This window comes from Bos indicus x Bos taurus, chromosome 24 (genome assembly GCF_003369695.1).
Source record: "Bos indicus x Bos taurus breed Angus x Brahman F1 hybrid chromosome 24, Bos_hybrid_MaternalHap_v2.0, whole genome shotgun sequence".
In the NCBI taxonomy this organism is placed as follows: Eukaryota; Metazoa; Chordata; class Mammalia; order Artiodactyla; family Bovidae; genus Bos; species Bos indicus x Bos taurus.
Window position 1 is genome coordinate 23718914 of NC_040099.1, and position 20762 is coordinate 23739675.

Genomic DNA, 20762 nt, shown 5'->3' on the forward strand with positions numbered 1-20762 from the left:
TGCTGTTTAGAAACTTCCAAAATTTAATCTTCCTTAATTATGCTTCCTTGAAATTCAAAATATAATCATTTCACACTTTTTAGGATCATTACAGCTAAAATATCAAGGCAGAAAGAAGACAGGGAACAAGGTAATCATCAGCAATCTGCTATTCTCCAGAGGCTTCTGATTATTATTTTGAAGATGTTATTCAGAAAAATAACTACTGAAATAACAACATATTATTCATGCAATTAAACTCCACATATGATATGAACTAATGTTCTGATGATTAGAAAGTTAAAGGGACCCAAATATCAGGAGCAATGAAAATACCCTACATCAACAGACAAGGGGCATTCTAGCTTTCACAATGTCCAGCCTATAATTACACTGCAACCAAGAGCAGTGCACAGTTAAGTACCCACTCACTGCAGCAACATGCTTTGGGTGGGGGTGGGGGCTTCAGAGCCGGGGAATTTTATCTGGCTTGTTTGGCATGAGGTTTGTTTTAGAAGAAGCAATTAAAATTTTTTTTAAATTTATTTTTGACTGTGCTGGGTGTCTTCATTGCTGTGTGGGCTTTCCTCTAGATGCAGTGGCTTCCCTCATTGCTGAGGACAAGTTTTACAGCTCGGGCTTCAGAAGTTGCGGCACGTGCACTCTAGAGCACAGGCTCAGTAGCTGTGGTGCATGGGCTTCATTATTCTGTGGCATGTGGGATCTTCTAGGACCAGAGATCGAACCCATCTCTCCTGTATTGGCAGGTGGATTTTTACCACTGAGCCACAAGGGAAGCCCGAGGTTTGTTTTAAATTATTTTTCTTCACTATGTGCTGTGCTGTGCATAGTTGCTCAGTCATGTCTGACTCTTTGCGACCCCCATGGATTGTAGCACGCCAGGCTACTCTGTCCATGGGGATTCTCCTGGCAAGAATACTGGAGTGGGTTGCCATGCCCTCCTCCAGGAGACCTTTCCAACCCAGGAACTGAACCCGGGTCTCCTAAGTATCAGGCAGATTCTTCACCAGCTGAGCTACCAGGGAAGCCATTTCTTCACTATACTTATGTGTAAAAAGCTGCTGCATATATATGGAATTTAGAAAGATGGTAACAATAACCCGGTGTACGAGACAGCAAGAGACACTGATGTATAGAACAGTCTTATGGACTCTGTGGGAGAGGGAGAGGGTGGGAAGATTTGGGAGAATGACATTGAAACATGTAAAATATCATGTAAGAAACGAGTTGCCAGTCCAGGTTCGATGCACGATACTGGATGCTTGGGGCTAGTACACTGGGATGACCCAGAGGGATGGTATGGGGAGGGAGGAGGGAGGAGGGTTCAGGATGGGGAACACATGTATACCTGTGGCGGATTCATTTTGATATTTGGCAAAACTAATACAATTATGTAAAGTTTAAAAATAAAATAAAATAAAATAAATAAATAAAACCACTGATAAAAAATAAAATAAAATAAAATAAAATGCCTGGGGCAAAAAAAAAAAAGCTGCTGGTGCTGCTGCTGCTGCTAAGTCACTTCAGAATGTCCGACTCTTTGTGACCCCATGGACTGCAGCCTACCAGGCTCCTCTGTCCGTGGGATTTTCCAGGCAAGAGTGTGTAAAAAGCTACTGGATTTTTTCTCCCACCTTCTTTTTCTAAGAATCTACACTGTGCAATATAGAGCTGAAATACAAAAGCCCTACTGACTCAAAATATACTAGTAAAATGGTAAAAGCTACTATATTTAAGTATCTACCTTTAATATGTGCTGATATTGAACACAAGCAGTCTTTTTTAGGAAGTAATATTCTTTTTTTTGAAAAAATTCTTATTTTGGCTGCGCTGTGTGGCACTCGGGATCTTAGTTCTTGAACCAGGAACTGAATCCATGCCTCCTGCGTTGGGAGGTGAAGTCTTAACCACTGGACTGTCAGAGAAGCCCAGAAATAATATTCTTAATGACTATGCTTTCCTTACATTATACAAATACTCGGGAACGCAGGTTTCCTTGGATAATGTCAAAAATCCATGTATCCTACTACACTGCTGCTGTTGTTTTTAGTTGCTAAGTTGTGTCTGACTCTTTTGCGACCCCATGGACTGTAGTCCACCAGGCTCCTCTGTCCATGGGATTCTCCAGGCAATGATACTGGAGTGGGTTCCCATGCTTTTCTCCAGGGGATCTTCCTGACCCAGGGATTGAACCCACATCTCCTGTACTACAGAAATTCTTTACCACTGAGGCACCTAGGAAGCATATGCTAAAAGGAACTAATAGTTGAGAGGGCAGAATCTGAAAATATGATTCTGGGTTCAAATGTCATCTTCAAGATTTACTCACTGGACAGTCCTGGGTAAGTTTTCTAGTTCCTCTGGGCTGCAGCTTCCTCATTTGAAACATATTTTAAAGGATTACTTTAAAAGATTTGTGTGAGGATTAAATGGCATAGTGCCTGCTAAATGCAGAGCATAAAAATAAATGACAAGCTAATGTAATTATTATTAGGGTTATTCGGCTGGCCCCAGGTTCTTAAGATTATGATTCATGCTGTAAGATTATGTTTTATGTGTATACACAAAACATGTTCACAACCACAGAACACATACCCATATATAACAGTATATACACTTTCAACGAATTCTACATGGTCATGACCATTCAACTATCAAAAAGAAAGCTGCAAATCTGCTAAGGCTGCTGCAATTCAAAATGCCGCATGTTCAGTCAATGTTTGAAACGCTGCCTTAAAAAACTCAGCAATTACAAGGAATCTGGCAATATTCTACAAGAACAGCTTTTCTTCTAATTGTATTTCCATTACGAATTTTATTATTAATCAAACATTAGCATATCTGCTATATATTGTGCCATACTGTCCGGGAGACTAACTTGTTACCTGATTATAAAACAGTACGTTTTAAGACATTAATAAATAGCTCTCTCAGGACATTAAGACGCTTACAGGGCTGGCTCCTTAAAACAAGGTTTAGATGCTAATCAAGCAAGTGGTACTTCCCATGGACATGTGATCTACAAAAAACAAAACAAACAAACAAAAACTACCCAGGGACTCAAAACTGTGTCATGTTTTAGTAATTGTAAAAAAAAAAAAAAAACACAAATGTTCAAAGGATATGAAACCAACGTGAAGAAAGTTAAAAATAATGTGACATGACAATAAAGAGATGTGAATGAATAGCTTTGCATTCATATGGAGGATGAATTCACAGTGGACACAGCTTCTAAATCATTGTTCTTCAGAAGCATGAGTTTCGTTTATGTTTGCATCTACGTTTCTTAAACGCTCAGGTCAGCAGTCTCCCGTTTTGTATCTTTTGTTCCATCCTGGTTGGTATTTTAGTACCTACATCCAGTTTCCCACTTGAATCAGCCTTTTCCCAGGCTTCCCTACCATCATCCCTACTTTATTTCATCATGGAAACAGGGATCGCCACACTGAATTTAATTCTGTTCTCTGGCATCGAAAACATTTCACAAGAGCAAGGACACAAATAGCGAGCTCAGTATTTGACCTCTGTAGGATGAAACACTGTTTCTACCTTAAATATAATACCAGTGAATAGAAATACTGTGATTTCAGTAGCTAAGAAGGAATTAAAAAGTAACAGAATTCAGTATAAAAATGTTGTTTCTTTCTTAAAGTTTCCTAGTTTGAAACAGAGCAGTCGGTGGAGACATTCTAACTTCAAGAGATTGGATGTGAATATTAAGTAGCTTTATGTGTTGGGGAGACTTTAAAAATGTTTTTAACTTTATTTAAAAACATGGCTTCTTTTTCCTTCTTATAAATCTATCATTTAGAATGACACCTCTATTACTAGAGTCCCTTGGACTGCAAGGAGATCCAACCAGTCCATTCTGAAGGAGATCAGCGCTGGGATTTCTTTGGAAGGAATGATGCTAAAGCTAAAACTCCAGTACTTTGGCCACCTCATGCGAAGAGCTGACTCATTGGAAAAGACTCTGATGCTGGGAGGGATTGGGGGCAAGAGGAGAAGGGGATGACAGAGGATGAGATGGCTGGATGGCATCATTGACTCTATGGACGTGAGTCTCAGTGAACTCTGGGAATTGGTGATGGACAGGGAGGCCTGGCGTGCTGCGATTCATGGGGTCGCAAAGAGTCGGACACAACTGAGCGACTGATCTGATCTGATCTGATCTATTATATTACTAGACTTGGTAAGGGTCAGCAAGGGGTAAGGTGGAGGTGGCTGTCACAAAATGATGAAAATAAAAAATCAGGAAAGCAGTTAAACAAGGGCAAACCATGAATTTAGGGCTAAATATGTGAGCTCTGCATTTACTGACATTATTATAATCATGTTCCCCTCTGACCACAGCATCTCTTTCTTTTCTTCTGGACACATGCAGCATTTCTGGGGTGGTGGCTATAGTTAACATTTATTAAGCAATTATCATGGGCTACACATTCACTTTACCACCTCCTTTCAGCTTATTACCTCGCTTAATTCTTGGATCATTCCCAGGTGAAGGGTACCTTTATTTTCTACATCTTCTAGAGGAGGAGTTTAAGATTCAGAGAAGAAATGTGGCTTACCCAGAGTCACACAGTGAGTAACAAGGGTTGAAACTAGGTTATGCCTGAGTGTTAAAGAATCTGACTGCAATGCAGGAGACCCAGGTTCAATCCCTGGGTCAGGGAGATTCCCTAGAGAAGGGAATGGCTATCCACTCCAGTATACTTGCCAGGAGAATTCCATGGCCAGAGAAACCTAGCAGGCTACACTCCATGGGGTTGCAAAGAGTTGGATACGACTGAGTGACTAACACTTTCTTTCTTTCTCGAGTCCAATATTATAACCACACTTTTCACCACCATCTCTGGACAAGGACACACGGGTCAGGACTGCTTATGTAATGTGGGGATGATACTGCAAAGCTGACCTCTATTCAGCACCAAACACACTAATGGATAGTCGAGATGCAAGGAAGCCACGACTGCTATTTTTCTTATTTATAACAATGCATTTCGGTAACAAGAAAGAAATTACATTTCTTTTTGACGTCAACTATCAGATAAACACAAGACCATAAATAGAGACAGTATTTTCAAAATACGTGTATGAACAAGCAATATATTTGCTCTAAATCACACACACACACACGCACGCACACTCTTAATTAAGTTCCGTATGTTTCCAAGCACACTTTGCCTCTTCTATTTTACATCAAAGTTCTCAGCCAAGCCTCTCCTAGACTGTAGTATAAAGTCAGCATACTGGATATTAGGGGGGTGGCTGAATCTAACGCATCTCTGCTGCTTTCAGATTCCTACTTTCTTATTTATTTTGCTTTTCCTGCATAACCTTCATTATCTTAAGTAGGTAGAACTGAGAGACAAAGAAGTGCCCACGACCTTACCTGTTTGAGAGCCTTTTTGGTGTGCTGCTGAAAGGAAGACACTAACTTGCTCTGCACTGCTGTGTTAGGAAGGCTTGCATCTCGGGTGGAAGACGCCTCATCGGTTACCTGCTTCGCACACACTAGAAACAGAGAGATGATGATATTACTAATTTGAATTCCTTTTTTTTTTTTCCTATATTCACTGTAATTAACTCACTTGGAGCGTTTCTCCAATTGAAAATGGATACCTAAAATAAAGCAAAATAGCACAGTATAAAGATGAGTATCTCAATTTGAAAGAAGGGATCGTTTAATCATTCTGTGGCCACAGTTACACTGAACCTCTCTGAGCCTCAGTTTCTTTACCCGCTAACTGATGATAATTTCAATGTCTCAGGCTACTGTACAAACATAAAAAAGAGAACGGTATCTGTCTCAAGAGGTGGGAGTCAGTAGGTAGTTTCTGGAGGTGAGTAGGCAGATTGGGCAATTCATAACATTGTGAAGAAAGAATCTACATTAATGAAATTGTTTTCAATCTACCAACCTCAGAAGCCCCTGGAGAAGGGAATGGCTACCCCCTCCAGTATTCTTGCCTGGAAAATCCATGTACAGAGGAGCCTGGTAGGCTACAGTCCATGGGGTCGCAAAGAGTCAGATACAGCTAAGCGACTAACACTTTCACTTTCAACCTCAGAGGTACTGTGAATCTTCCCTTTAAAAGCCCTCCGTCTATAGAATCTGTGCACTGGGGTGTGTGCATATCCTCTTCTATGGGCCAAAGTACATAGCATGGAGAAGGCAAAATGAGATGTGAGATGCTGAGTGTCAACTGAAGGTAATTATTTTTAAGAAAATCACGGACTCTGCAGATTACAATATAATTACCCCTTTTTACTACAGTCAAGCCTTCCAGGTGCCTCATCTATGGAAGCCAAGTTCACTGTCATTTCTACTCTGTAACACCTGTGCTGGAGCGCCAACGCTTCTTTCTGTCCTCCTCAGACACTCTGCCTGAGAGACTAGGTTTCACACTGATGTGACTCTGGCAGCAGCAGAGATAGAAGGCCTTTTCTCTGTACTCCGGGGGTGGGGGGGGGGTGGGGGGGGGGATTTATGTGGAAAATCCACATGAGGAAGCGCTGTGATTAGTGGCAAATGGAGGCATATGTCAAAGGCAGGAGGCAAGAGGAAGTCATATGGAAGAAAATAACTTGAGAACATATTGTAAAAGCTTAAAATAAGCCTTCTTAAGGGCACCAGGGTTAACACTAATCTAAGAAAAATTTGCAAGGAACAGGAGCTCGGGACAGGTGGGTGGACGAGTTAAAAATGATTCTAGTCACATTGTAGAGTAATTTTACTCCAATAAAATCTAAAACAAACAAACAAAAATTCTAGTAAAAAATGGAGACATAGGCATGTGGCAGTGTTGACAGCACTGCTTCGGGTAGATTAAAGCTCACACTGACTAGAAATGGAAAATGTAGCCCATGAAAGAGGATGCCCAGGCAAAAGAGTGAATCGAGTTTTGTTTTAATGACAGAAAGTAATCAGGAAGACAAAATGAACACATTTTAGAAAATAACTGTTAGTTATTAATGCCAGGCATTTGACATACGTGACCTCATTTCATCTTCACAGCTTCCTTGCGAGATGGAAAAAGTGTCATCTCCACATTGGAGAGAGAAAACTACAGCTCAGAAATGGTCATTCATGTGCCCACGGTCACAGCCAGTAGAAGAGCAGACCTGGGGTCCAAGGCCAGGTCCATAATCTTCCATTTAGAATATCTGGCTTCAAAGCCAAGAACTGATACAGAAAATGTAATGTCTAAAGAACATGTTGCATCATGTTGGAAGACCTGAAACAGGAAGTTAATAAGGCCACAAAGGAACAAGATGTTGGGCTCTGATAAGAAAAAACTGAGGTCAACTGGCCCAGAAAACATTAAGGTCGAAGTAGCAAAAGGATGTGCCCAGATATCCAGGGAGAGCAATGCCTGAGTTAAAGATCAGGTAACTTTTTTCTCTTCGATACACTATGACATTTTATGCTTAAAACAATCTAAATGTTTCAGTAAAGAAACATTTTATAATACTGCTTACATAAACTATGGCTTCCTGGCCTCTCTCCTTAACATCATCACTTTTTTGTACCTCTTTGCCAAAGCTGACTTATCAAGGAATATGAGAAATAACCATCAGTTTATATTCTAAAGATAAATTTATTTTTATACTGATTACATGGATGGCTTTTTTTTTTTTTTTTAATATTCTGGAGTCAATAGGAAGTGTGACAAACTGGAGAGATGAGAGGAAGGTGGTGGAGACGATACACAATCCCAACGGAACAGAGCTAAATGGATGGATGTGAGCACAGCCCAAAGAAAAGTGCGCATTAGCAAATACGTTTTACTACTTTCACATTCTTAAATTAGTATCACCACCTAGAAAAATACAAACCTAATGGTAGTTTAAAAAGACAGCCAGAATGTAGCACGTGGGTTTCAGGGAATTTGTAAAAAGCATCAGAATGCTCCTGGCCTACTGGACATCAAAACGCGTTTACCAATTTTCTCAGGAAATGATTTTATTCCTAAGCGTTTCAAAGGTAAACTTCAATGCAGCAGGATCAAAAAAACAACAATTACTGAATCAGTGTGGGTGTAATCAAAACCTTATGTCTTTTATTTTCTGACTGCTACAATAAGCAGTGTACACTTAGCTGTCACTTCCTGAGGATAACAGGTATCTAAATTACAACTTGCTCCATTTGTTTCTGACCTAGGAAACCACAGGCTGTTGTGACACCTATTTCGGTGTCAGTGTATACACTGTGCGGTTGTTTAAATCCGCTACCGCGTTGTGTTAACAGCGAGTCACACGTATCTACACACAGTGTTTCCAGAAGTAAGAGTCGTCAACACACAGCCCAGAATTTCAGTTGGAGGGAATGACAATAAAACTGAAACAGCCTCAAGAAACACTGTGAAGTTTTTCCTCAATGTGATTCAATTCCCTTTAACTCCATCCTGTTTTACTTCATCTTACATTCCAGCCTAGACCCAAGTGAAGCATCATGAGAATTCCTTTACTACAGAGTCATTTTCCTCCCCGGTTCCTCTTTCTGAACTTGATCCTATTTCTCTGGGCCAAACTGGTTTCCCTGTAATTATTTATTTCTAATACAATAAATGCAGAATCTTAAAGAAAGTAAATGTAATAGAAAATAAAATATAGAAATTAGTATTCCTGTGTATTTAAAACTTGTTTCTAAGGGAAAGTTCAAGAGTAAAAATGAGTAGGACACCATATAAAGCATGCACAGCCTTCAAAGAGTGTGTGCCTGTGTGTGTGTGTACTGACTATACAGACCCCAAACACGGGCATCTAAGTGATTTATTCATTCTTTGCCATGAGGGTAGCTGAACCTAAAAACATGCCCTGTGTAGATGGAGCAGCGGGTGAACACACTCTTGCAAGATTCATATTCTGACAAAACACGCCGTTTTCACTCTTACTTTATCCTTGCAGCTTTCTTAACAGATGTGATAAATAAATAATACAGGGCTTATTTTAAACAGTTGCCTGAATATTTATCTAAGGGGCTGAGTTTGGCCTCTGAAATACAAGCCAAAAAAAAATTAATGTTCAAGAAAGGGCCAGGGGAAATCCCCTGTATGTTGAAATTACAACAGGAGCCAGGAAACTGAAGAATTAGGACAGATGTTTTAGCCAATAAATATCTAACTCTGACATGCAGCTTAGAAGCGATATCTTCTTGGCACTCAGGACAGAATAGAAACTGTTTCTCTTTTTTTCTTTCGTAACTGTGCACTGGCAGCATCACAAAATTCACGTTAGGATTTTATACCTGGAAACCCCATGAGACTGCCTGCCCTACTTGTAGCTGGACAAACTGAAGACTAGAAAAAAACTGTCTTAAAAGGTACAGGAATATTATTTCTATGTTTTGCTTGTCTGCTAAAACTAGGCAAGCTAAAAGCATAGTTGAAAGCTAATCTGCCAGTTTTTAATTCAAACAGTTAATGGGACTTTTCAGTCGCTGTTGCTCATGTACCTCTACTCTCATTCACACTCAGATTCCCAAACTCCTCCTCCAAATTATTTTACTTTGAAGGCTTGGGACCAACGGGATTACAGGTCGTCACCAATTAGCCCTCAAGGCTAAAGCAACTGCTGAGTGCGTCTCAAAAAGACTGGATGGCAGCCTCTTTTCTCCAAGTCCCAAGCTGTCCCTTCCCCTCGCTCTTCTTTTTCATTCACCATTAGACCCAACAATGTGACAAAACTGGAAAATATGGACTAAAGCTCATACTTTGTAAGCGGGGCTGCTGAGAGTCGGAAATGACTGAGCGCCGAAGCACAGCAGTGAGATGAAGGTATGGGTGACACTCCCCCCAGCCTAAGTACTAAGCCCCTGACAGGTATACAAGAGGGCTTTGAACTTAACACAAGACATGAAAACAGGAGAAAGGAGAATGGACTCCTTTTTAAAAATTTTTTTAATTTTACATTAGCATATAGCTGATTGGGAGAAGGCAATGGCACGCCACTCCAGTACTCTTGCCTGGAGAATCCCAGGGACGGGGGAGCCTGGTGGGCTGCCGTCTGTGGGGTCGCACAGAGTCAGACACGACTGAAGTGACTTAGCAGCAGCAGCATAGCTGATTAACAATGTTGTGACAGTTTCAGGTGCACAGCAGAATGGCTCAGTCACACGTATATATGCATCCATTCTCCTCTGAACACCACACACCGCCATGCTCCACCACCATCCAAGCTGCCACATAACACTGAGCAGAGTCCCCTGTGCTCTACAGTAGGACCTTGTTGGCTATCCACTTTAAATATAGCAGTGTGTATATGTCGATCCCAAACTCCCTTCCCCCGATAACCGTATGTTTGAGCAGAATGCAATCTTGACTCTGTCTTTATTTCTAGTCTCACATCTGGTCATCTTCCCAACTCCCACCTCTCTGATTCAGCCAGTCTACATCTTGTGGCATTTCCTGAACACACATAATACTCGCTGTATTTGTCTCACTTGCTCTGACCGTCCCTCTTTCATCTTTCTGCCTAGCAAACTCATCTTGACCGAACTCAAACAGGTTCCTCAAAGCTTTCCTGACTATCCCCATCTCTGAGGAAGACTAACTCTTCCCCTACCCATGCTTTCTTGGAATTCAGTGTTATGAATTCATGTCAGTCCCTGAGATACTGTTGCCTGCCTCTGCCTTATCACTCACAGGCCCAGCAACTTGAATACTTACTTCTGTGCAAAGACAGGCACAGAGCAGTTGATCCATGAATGCTAATTAAACTGTCCAATTTGATTTTTATGAAATTTGTTTCAAGTATCTATTTCTTTTCCTTAAAAAACTGGCTATGCTGGGTCTTCGTTGCTGTGCAGGTTTTCCTCTAGTTGTGGTGCCGCTGCTGCTAAGTCGCTTCAGTCGTGTCCGACTCTGTGCGACCCCATAGACAGCAGCCCACCAGGCTCCCCTGTCCCTGGGATTCTCCAGGCAAGAACACTGGAGTGGGTTGCCATTTCCTTCTCTGGTAGTTGTGATGAGTAGGGGGTTATTCTTTGTTGAAAATGCTTGGGCTTCTCGTTGCAGTGGCTTCTCTTGTTGCAAAGCACGGTCTCTAGGCAATCGAGCTTCAGTAGTTGTGGCTCTAGAGCACAGGCTCAGGAGTTGTGGTGTACGGGCTTATCTGCCCTGTAGCATGTGGAATCTTCCTGGACCAGGGATCGAATTTGTGTCCCCTGCACTGGCAGGTAGATTCTTAACCACTAGACCACTAGGGAAGTTCTAAAGTATTTCTTTCTAAAGTTAACTTTCAATTACTGTTTTTAACAAGAATTCACGGAAGGGGAAGTCAACAAAGCACAGTTTGTTTGTTTGTTTTTATTGTGGAAAAGAATACGTACACAAATGAATTTTTAAAATTTGAAAACAGAATCTTTATTAAGAGATTGCACATTATCCTAAGATAAATTAGGGAAAATATGAAAACCAAACTGAAAAAAAACATCATATGCAAGTCCGTGGGAGATCTATGTGAAGTGTGAAACCTAAAAGTGTTAGTCGCTCAATCGTGTCTGACTCTTTGGGACCCCGTGGACTGGAGCCCATCAGGCTCCTCTGTCCATGGAATTCTTCAGACAACGATACTGGAGTGGGTTGCCATTCCCTTCTCCAGGGGGTCTTCCCAACCCAGGGATCAAACCCAGGTTTCCTGCATTGTGGGCAGATTCTTTAACATCTGAGCCACCTGGGAAGCCCCACGACCTGCCACTAAATGTAGATACATTTCCTTTTGCCGTCCTTACTCATTGACATATTTCAAGAGGAAAGTCACAGTCTGGAGGTTTTGTGTGGTGAAATAAAAATAAGTATCACTGAAAAGTCAAAATTAGAAATGACAATGCTTACTTGAAATGTCAGGAGCCGTGTGGGGGCAGAACCACAAAATAGCCCAGGATGTGGGCACATGAGAGTCAACGCAACAAAGATATTTATCGTCATATGTCTCATTCATCTACACACGAAGTGACTGTCTACCTGAAGTAACCAGAGTTCAAAGGGCTAATGAAGGCAGGGAAAGGAGCATTCCTTGATTGATTTCGTTTCTTTCAGTTCTTCCTCCAACTACTTCGTTTCAATTTTCCCAACAGACACTCTCAAATCAAAAGTTTTCCATCAAAATGATCCTGTATATACTATAGGCTTAGCAGAGTTCTTCTAAACTACAAAAATTTAAATCAAATAGCACACAGTATATGAGGATTAATAATGTGGAACTATGGTGTTGGAGAAGACTCTTGAGAGTCCCTTTGACTGCAAGGAGATCCTACCAGTCCATTCTAAAGGAAATCAGTCCTGAATATTCATTGGAAGGACTGATGCTGAAGCTGAAACTCCAATACTTTGGCCACCTGATGCAAAGAGCTGACTCATTTGAAAAGCCCCTGATGCTGGGAAAGATTGAGGGCAGGAGGAGAAGGGGCGACAGAGGATAAAATGGTTGGATGGCATCACCGACTCAATGGACATGGGTTTGGGTGGCCTCCGGGAGTTGGTGATGGACAGGGAGGCCTGGCGTGCTGTGGTTCATGGGGTCGCAAAGAGCCTGACACGACTGAGAGACTGAACTGAAACTGAAACTGAATGTGGCACATTGTTAGAATTCAATTTCAAAAGAGGGCTGGATCTTAGAGGAGCTTAATTGTTTATTTATTAATCATTTATTCAATGGCAACACTTTTATTAAACACCTTCATGCCAAGGGCTGTATAAAATGCAGGGGTATAACAGTGACTAAGACCTAAGACCTGACTTTGAGCCCTTAAGTTTTCTTAAAAGTACTTTTTTCATAAAACAATGGTATAGGGCTTCCCTGGTGGCTCAGTGGTTAAAAAAAAATCCGCCTGCCAATGCAGGAGGCATGGGTTCTATCCCTGATCTGGTGAGATCCCACATGCCACAGAGCAACTGGGCCCATGCACCACAAATACCGAGCCTGTGCTCTGGAGCCGGGAACCACGAGAGGAGGAGTCACCACAAAGAGAAGCCTGCACATGGCAACTAGAGCACAGCCCCCACCCACCGCAACTAGACAAAAGCCCTCACAGCAGTGAAGACCCAGCACAGCCAAAAATAATGAATGATTTAAAAAAAAAAGGTTAGAACTATTCATTCTGCCTGAGAAAAATCAACCCTATGAAGACCTAGCAGTGATAACTACAATTTGTTTTAAAGGATCAATAAGTGGGTAATTCAAAATTATCCCCAGATTGGCAAATAACCCCAAAAGTTTATGTTTGGACTGTGCTATGTTTTATGTATCACACTTACATTTCAAATTGTGCATATCAGATACTCTGGATATAAACAGCAGCAAAATACATGCCAAAACCTGTTGAAGACGACTTAATGACAACCAGACAAAATCATCTGATCTCAACTAAATATTTCCAGGACTCCCTTTCTTTCAGGAAAAAGGCAACTCCTTAATCCTTTTTGGATCCAGACTGAGGAGAACCACTCCTCTCAGAGCAGTCCTTATTCCAAGATATGTTTAGGTATCTAGATTTAAACAATCTCCCTTGTTGCATTATAAGAAAACATCCAAAGGGTACAAGAGGTGAACAATTAAACAGAAAAATAATAGCAATAAAATCATGGAAACAGCAATTTTCCCCTAAGACTTTCAAGGGAGACAGTATCTAAATGCTGTAAGTACTGGTATTAGATAGTATTTGAACACCATGGCACCCCACTCCAGTACTCTTGCCTCCAGAATCCCATGGATGGAGGAGCCTGGTAGGCTGCAGTCCATGGGGTCGCTAAGAGTTGGACACGACTGAGCGACTTCACTTTCACTTTTCACTTTCCTGCACTGGAGAAGGAAATGGCAACCCACTCCAGTGTTCTTGCCTGGAGAATCCCAGGGACAGGAGCCTGGTGGGCTGCCGTCTATGGGGTCGCACAGAGTCGGACATGACTGAAGCAACTAAGCAGTAGGAGCAGCAGCTCTATGAATAAAATACAACTAATATAACTTGGATGGTGATTTCAGTCATGAAATTAAAAGATGTTTGTTCCTTGGAAGGAAAGCTACGACGAACTTACACAGCATATTAAAAAGCAGAGACATCATTTTGCTGACCAATGTCCATATAGTCAAAGCTATGGTTTTCCCAATAGTCACGTACAGATGTGAGAGCTGCACCATGAATAAGGCTGAGCACTGCAGAACTGATGCTTCATACTGTGGGGCTGGAGAAGACTCTGAAGAGTCCCTTGGACTGCAAGGAGATCAAACCAGTCAATCCTGAAGGAAATTAACCCTGAATATTCATTAGAAAGGCTGATGTTGAAGCTCCAGTATTTTGGCCACCTGACACAAAGAGCTGATTCATTGGAAAAGACTCTGATGCTGGGGAATATTGACGACAAAAGGAGAAAGGAGTGGCAAAGATGGTTAGACAGCATCACCGATTGAATGGACATGAGTTTGAGCAAACTCCTGAAGACAGTGGAGAAGAGAGGAGGCTGGTGTGTCCATGGGGTCCCAAAGAGTCAGACACAACTAAGCAACCAAACAACAACAGTAACAAACTAAAAATTTTACTATATAGTCTGTTCTATTAGGTCAATAAGCCCTTTTCTTGGTCAGAAGAGGTCTGCAGAAAAGAGAGCAAAAATAAACTAGGAGGAAGAACGAATCAGATGATTCATGATTATACCAGTCATGTGTATCAGTAAGAACGTGCTCCACAAGATGTAATCATGCCAGACACATTAATGATTTGGGTGGCATATATCACACACTACAAATGACGGTCATCTGATATCCCAGTCCTAGATGTACTGCAACTACATTGCAATGTCCTCAAACAGTTCACAAACACATTGGTTTGTATCAGACCAGACAATGAATTTCCACTAAGTAACTAGGAAGAATAGTTTACTCACTGAAGGTATAGGAATCCCTCCTAACCAGCACTCAATTTATCACCAGGACATTTTAGTTGGATTAGTACCTCTGTATATCTAGACACGGAGAAGGCAATGGCACCCCACTCCAGTACTCTTGCCTGGAAAATCCCATGGATGGAGCAGCCTGGTGGGCTGCAGTCCATGGGGTCGATAAGAGTCGGACACGAATGAGCGACTTCACTTTCACTTTTCACTTTCATGCATTGGAGAAGGAAATGGCAACCCACTCCAGTGTTCTTGCCTGGAGAATCCCAGGGATGGGGGAGCCTGGTGGGCTGCCATCTCTAGGGTCGCACAGAGTCGGACATGACTGAAGTGACTTAGCATAGCATATCTAGACAAGAAACTCAGATAAGAGAAACAAAACCAGAAATAATAATATTTAATAGAAAAAGCATACACATCCTATAAAGTTAAGTCGCTCAGTCATGTCTGACTCTTTGAGACCCCATGGACTGTAGCCTACCAGGGTCCTCTGTCCATGGGATCTTCCAGGCAAGAATACTGGAGTGCGTTGCCATTTCCTTTTCCAACATATCCTACAGGTACCAGCCTTTAACCACCTAATCCCTCCTATCATAGAACCGATACAGAATCCCCTTAGAATTATGGAAAATAACACAATAAGCTGCTTTTTGTATGTGGGGGGTAATTAGAAGCTATTTCTCTTATACCCACAACACCTGTGATCTACATGGCAGCAAGTTCCTGAAATATCTGCTCCGAAATACAGCAACCCATCTAGAAAATGAGAAATAGAAAAAAGCAGCCAGAAAGAATATCATTAAAAGGTTGGTATAGGCCAAGGATAAGTGCTTCATTCATGGGCACTACTAATGACTTCATACTTCAACATATAAAGCATAACTCCAGTGAATAAGAAAAGGAGTTAGACAAACAGATGGTTAACTGTTTGAGAAATGGTTATACACTGTCACTTTAGAGAAAAAAGAAAGGATGGATTATCTGACATGACTGAAAAAAGTACTTCATTTTAAAAGCATGGATTCTTTGTTCCTCTCTATCAATCACAAACTATATCAATCAAGAAGAAATCTGACTCTTTGGGATGAGTAATTGGGAGAATACATTTAATTTTGGTTTTATTTGAGAGGGACTTTGCTTTTATCATGAGATCGTACTCTATTTCCAATCTTTATCTCTATATTATGAAATATTTCTCTCCTTGAACAAGAAAAGAGGGGAAAGTACACTTAAATGGGTCACTTTATCTACACTTAAAAACTTTTTTTTTTAACTCCATGACTCTTGGACTGTTAAAATTGACCAAAATCCATTTACACAAGAACAAAGTTCAGGGTTCAAGGGGAAATATGTAAGAAAAAGAGGTCCCTAATGGGTAAAAGAAATGGAAAATAGTATCTATAAGTCATGTTTGAAAGAGCTGGGATAAGTTATTTGGAGAAGTTAAGATGAAGGGGGTGGGAGTTAAGATGATGCCCAGCTGTTCTCCATCATCAGAGGTGGGGGGGGGTGGGGAGGAGAAAACTGGTTTAATTAAAAGCTCCAGAGATTTCAGCATAAGGAAAAAATTCTTGACTGTAAAGGTTATCAAAAACACAGAGACACAAATATAAAGAAGACTGTGGGATTCCCATCCCTCTGGGCATTTACTATTAGAATAATGTCTACTTGAATTGACTGGTTTAAGTAAAAAAGCTGACATGAGAGAGGATCCAGGCCTGCGTGAACCTCTGAAGTCCCTCATACTTCCCCTGAACTGTGAAGGCTGTGGGCTGGGATGAAAGAAAGGAGAATGAGAAAGAGTGGGCAGAGGAAGTTTTCTATCCTGCCAATGGTCATTTCTGACTGTGAAGAGTACTCTTTTTCCTCTGTTTTTCTTCCATGTGTAACTAAAACAACATTTTCACATACTTAAGTTTCCCTGGGCCACCAATGTAGAACAGGTGTCTCTAGGAGCCAACAAAGCTGTTAACAATAATGCAGACGTTGGATAAAAGACAAATTCGCTCAACCTGAGAAAAATCAGGGGACCTGACACAGTCACTGAAAGAATTCCTTCCCTCCTACAAGATTCTCAGGAATGGCTGTCAGGGAGAGATGGATGATGAACACAAAGGCGGCTCATGTGTCATCTGATGTAAAATCACATGTGAGCAGTCACAGACAAGCTCCCGAAAAAAGCCCAGCAACTCCAGACCAATACCACCGCAAGCAGAGACACCCAATTGCTGGGCGACCTCTTCAAAAGTTACTTGAACTTCACAGCTCCAGGGTGCACACATTCTCCTTTCCCACCCCTTGAATAAAACTGCCAGGGATAAACTGTCAGTGTGACTACTCCCAGAGGGCGCCGAACCTTCATTAGTACCCTTCTCCCTTCCTCCAGGAAGCTGCTCATCTGGCTGTAATTGATGTCTCAACTGAGATCCTATCCACACACTTCAGGCCATTTTAAAGCACTTTTCACTTTTGAAAAAAAGGCCCCTCAAACTGTGGCCTCTGAGCCAACGCAAACAAAGAGTGAGCTGAATAATGTTTCATTAAGTTAACATGACTCTGCCAAGAATCATACAATCAGAAACCCGCTTATAAAACTGGCCATAAGGAATAATGAAAAGGGACCACATAAAATTCTGCGAACGCTGGAATCATTATTCACCCCGGGATCTGAGGACTAAAACATAGGATGTGTGTTCTCTATAATCTTTTTCCTTAAATAGAGACTTTGAAAATACTAATTCTCCAGCTAGAGTGCTGCTTCCTCCCTGAAAGCCATTAGGGTTAATAACAAGCCAAACCTTTTTTGATCTCTATGGATGAAAATTGTACATTCTCCAGTTTCCTTATTTTAAAAGATTAAATAGGACGGCTGCTTTGGATTTTAAACATGAAATATATTAGGGCCACAAAAACAGAAGCTCATTTTTTATCTTGTTAATAACAATTTATAAACAGAAGGGAAAGGAGGTGAAGATGATCTACTGATGGTATCATTTCTATAAAATATGTATGGTTTCCACAGCCAGCCATGTACTGTAAGTCAACTTAATATGTGTAAGCAAACTCATAATATACAAATGTATTATGTTCAGAAAGCAACTCAGACACAAACATAAGCATAAATCTCAGACTAAATAGTCCACAAAATTCTAAATATTTTCTTTGGGTGACACAGATCTATACTTATACAGACATAAATGGTCATGGGTTGTCAACAAAGATGTATATATCAAGTGATTCTCCTAAATCACTCTTTCACCTCTTGAGCTAAGCCTGTAAAATGTGAAGAGTTTACTTTCTTGAGTCTCTAATTCTTATTAACTTGAAAAACTGTTTAGGAGTCAAAGAAACCTAATGCACAGCTCTAGTTTTGTGTCTTGTTAATTCTAGAATTGAGAATATATTACCTTTGCCATAGTGTAAAAAAAACAAACCAGACTTTAAAACAAAATACCTTGGCGAAGTGTCTATCATTTAAAAACAAATCTGTTTTGCTGGCCAACGGACTGCAAGTAGAAAGCAAAAGTGTTACTGTTACTATCTTTATCTACAGATTCACACGTCACTGGCATCAAGCTACAAGACTTCTTTCTGGTTACCAGCTTTTGTAAAGCGCTTTCTTTTCAAATACTTTTCTGAGTTTCCTTTTAGTGGTGTAACACATGTCAACTAATCTCTGTTCATCTGAAATAACTCTATGGTAGCAGAGGCTCAGGACTGTCACAAGGGTATCTTACCAATTGATAGTTATTATTCACTTCAATACTATTCACTCTTTCATATCCCAAAGGAGGAATGGGAAAAGGAGAAGAGAATAAAGATTTAAAAAGCAGATGGTGGGACCCTCCTCTCCCCCTGCCCTCTCCCTCATGGCCCCCACAACCCCACACTTCCCCACCTTCCCTCTCTCATTATATTTTCAAAGCGTATTTGTACAGCTGTAAGAAGTGTGGAAATTATATCCGTTCTAACTGCTGGTTCAAACACCTATTAGAAATAGAGTAAGTAAGGAAATCATCTAAACCAGTTCAGGTTCATGGCATTTATTACTGATTTGTAAGAAATCATGTGGTAGCCCACTCCTTCATTTGGATAAGCCGGTGGTTCCTCCTTGTCAAATTCTCAAGTTTAGCATCAGAACAGAGTTGGACAACTGTTGCAAAGCTAAACTGCACCAGTGACTCCCGGGCTAAGAGTGTTCCCTAAGGTTCCAGGCAGGGTCACAGAGTGGTCAGAGCCTGGTTTTGGGGGTCACTCACATCAACCTGAGCATGCCACCCGAATGAAGCACTGAACCTCTAAGTCTGTTTTCTTACTGGTAAAAAAAAATAATAAAAAAAAATAAAAATTAAATTAAAAATATAAACAAAATAAAAATCAAAAATAGAAAAATTCAATTAAAATACAGCAACAGAGCCTAGGAAGTCTGACTAGCTCACAGGAGTGCTGTCAGCATTGATCAGTCTACATGTACACAGTTCACAAAGGATAGGCGTTGTGAGCACTCAACATATTTTCAGTATCAAGGTTTGAAAATCTATCCTGGGGTTAACGGACTGTACACAGAAGTATATAGTATTCATATAGATAGGGAACACACTCGTTCTACAAGAAGCAATTGTGGTTTGCAATAAGATGTAAAAGTGGGCAAGTCAAGGAACACTCAAGGAAATAAGCTATTTACCATTCTTTCAGTGATTTCTCAGAGCAATTTCGTTAGTACAACTTCAAAGGAGAGACCAGGAAATCCAGTTTTGGTCCCCATTAGCTGGAGATGTGTGGGTGTGTGCTCTTTGGTGAAGTACTCATTCACATTTCAAATTAGGGGAGTTTGCTTATCCCTGTTGTGGTTTAATTATTGCCTAAGTGCTTTCACCCTGCCCTGGACCCCTTCAGAGCCACTAAAACCCTCCCACTGTTTCTTCTGAAATTTAGGATTAGTCATTAGCAAAATCGGATTGACCTGGCCCTCGCCCATGGACACTACTTCCCCTGGAACCTTCTCAGGTAGCAGCCTGTGTCTTTCCCACACATCTTGTATTGCTGGGCCTGAAAATGGGACATGTGACCTCTATGCTCCTTCCTGCTCCTTAAACGCCTCCAGCATTGTATCTCCAACAGTCGGTTGTCAACAGACTGTTCCTCCTTACTGTAATTATCTACCAACTCCTGGGTTACTCCCTTTCATCTCTGGAAGATTTTAGCTCCTAAATATCACACCCTTTCAATGCTAGTTCTATCCTAACTGTCTGTTTCAATATCCACCCAGATGATTCTCTACCATTTCATGGAAGGGCTACCACCAGCCTTTACAACATCCTTGTGCGGATAAGAAAAGACAATATTTCCTCCACGTTGACCCTGCTCCATCTCATGACAGGAAGTTGGGCAAAGGAAGGGCTGCTCAATTTCAGTCACTGACGCTCACCTTGGCCAGGAACTCTGAAGAGGGCCCACACTACCTAACCATTCGTAACAGCCTTCAACCTCCCCTCCCTCTTTCTTCTCAGCTCAGACACACCTCCCATAATCCACCCTAACCTCAAGTTCAGGGGCTTCCCTGGTGGCTCAGGGGTAAAGAATCTGCCTGCCAATGCAGGAGATGGGGATTCGATCCCTGAGTTGGGAAGATCCCTTGGAGAAGGAAATGGCAACCCACTCCAGCATTCTTGACTGGGAAATCTCATGGACAGAGGAGCTTGGCGGGCTACTGTTGGGTAGCAAAGAGTTAGACATGATTTAGCAACTGAACGACAACAACTATAACCTCAATTTCATATATCCCACTCTTACAGCACCTACCCTTCTAACTCATTTCCTCTTCAACACCAAATCAAACAATTCTTCTTCCCTAAAGAGACCTCCACC

At 41.2% G+C, this 20762-nt stretch overlaps 1 protein-coding gene across 5 annotated transcripts in view; it reads right to left on the bottom strand.

Moving 5' to 3' along the window:
• Nucleotides 1–20762, bottom strand: part of ASXL3 (ASXL transcriptional regulator 3) — a 195349-nt gene that overhangs the window by 97102 nt on the left and 77485 nt on the right. For all 5 annotated transcript variants that reach the window (XM_027525827.1, XM_027525826.1, XM_027525831.1 and 2 more), the window contains one exon: nucleotides 5396–5517. In XM_027525827.1, coding sequence (XP_027381628.1) covers nucleotides 5396–5517 — 122 coding nt within the window. The remainder of the gene's footprint in view (nucleotides 1–5395; nucleotides 5518–20762) is intronic.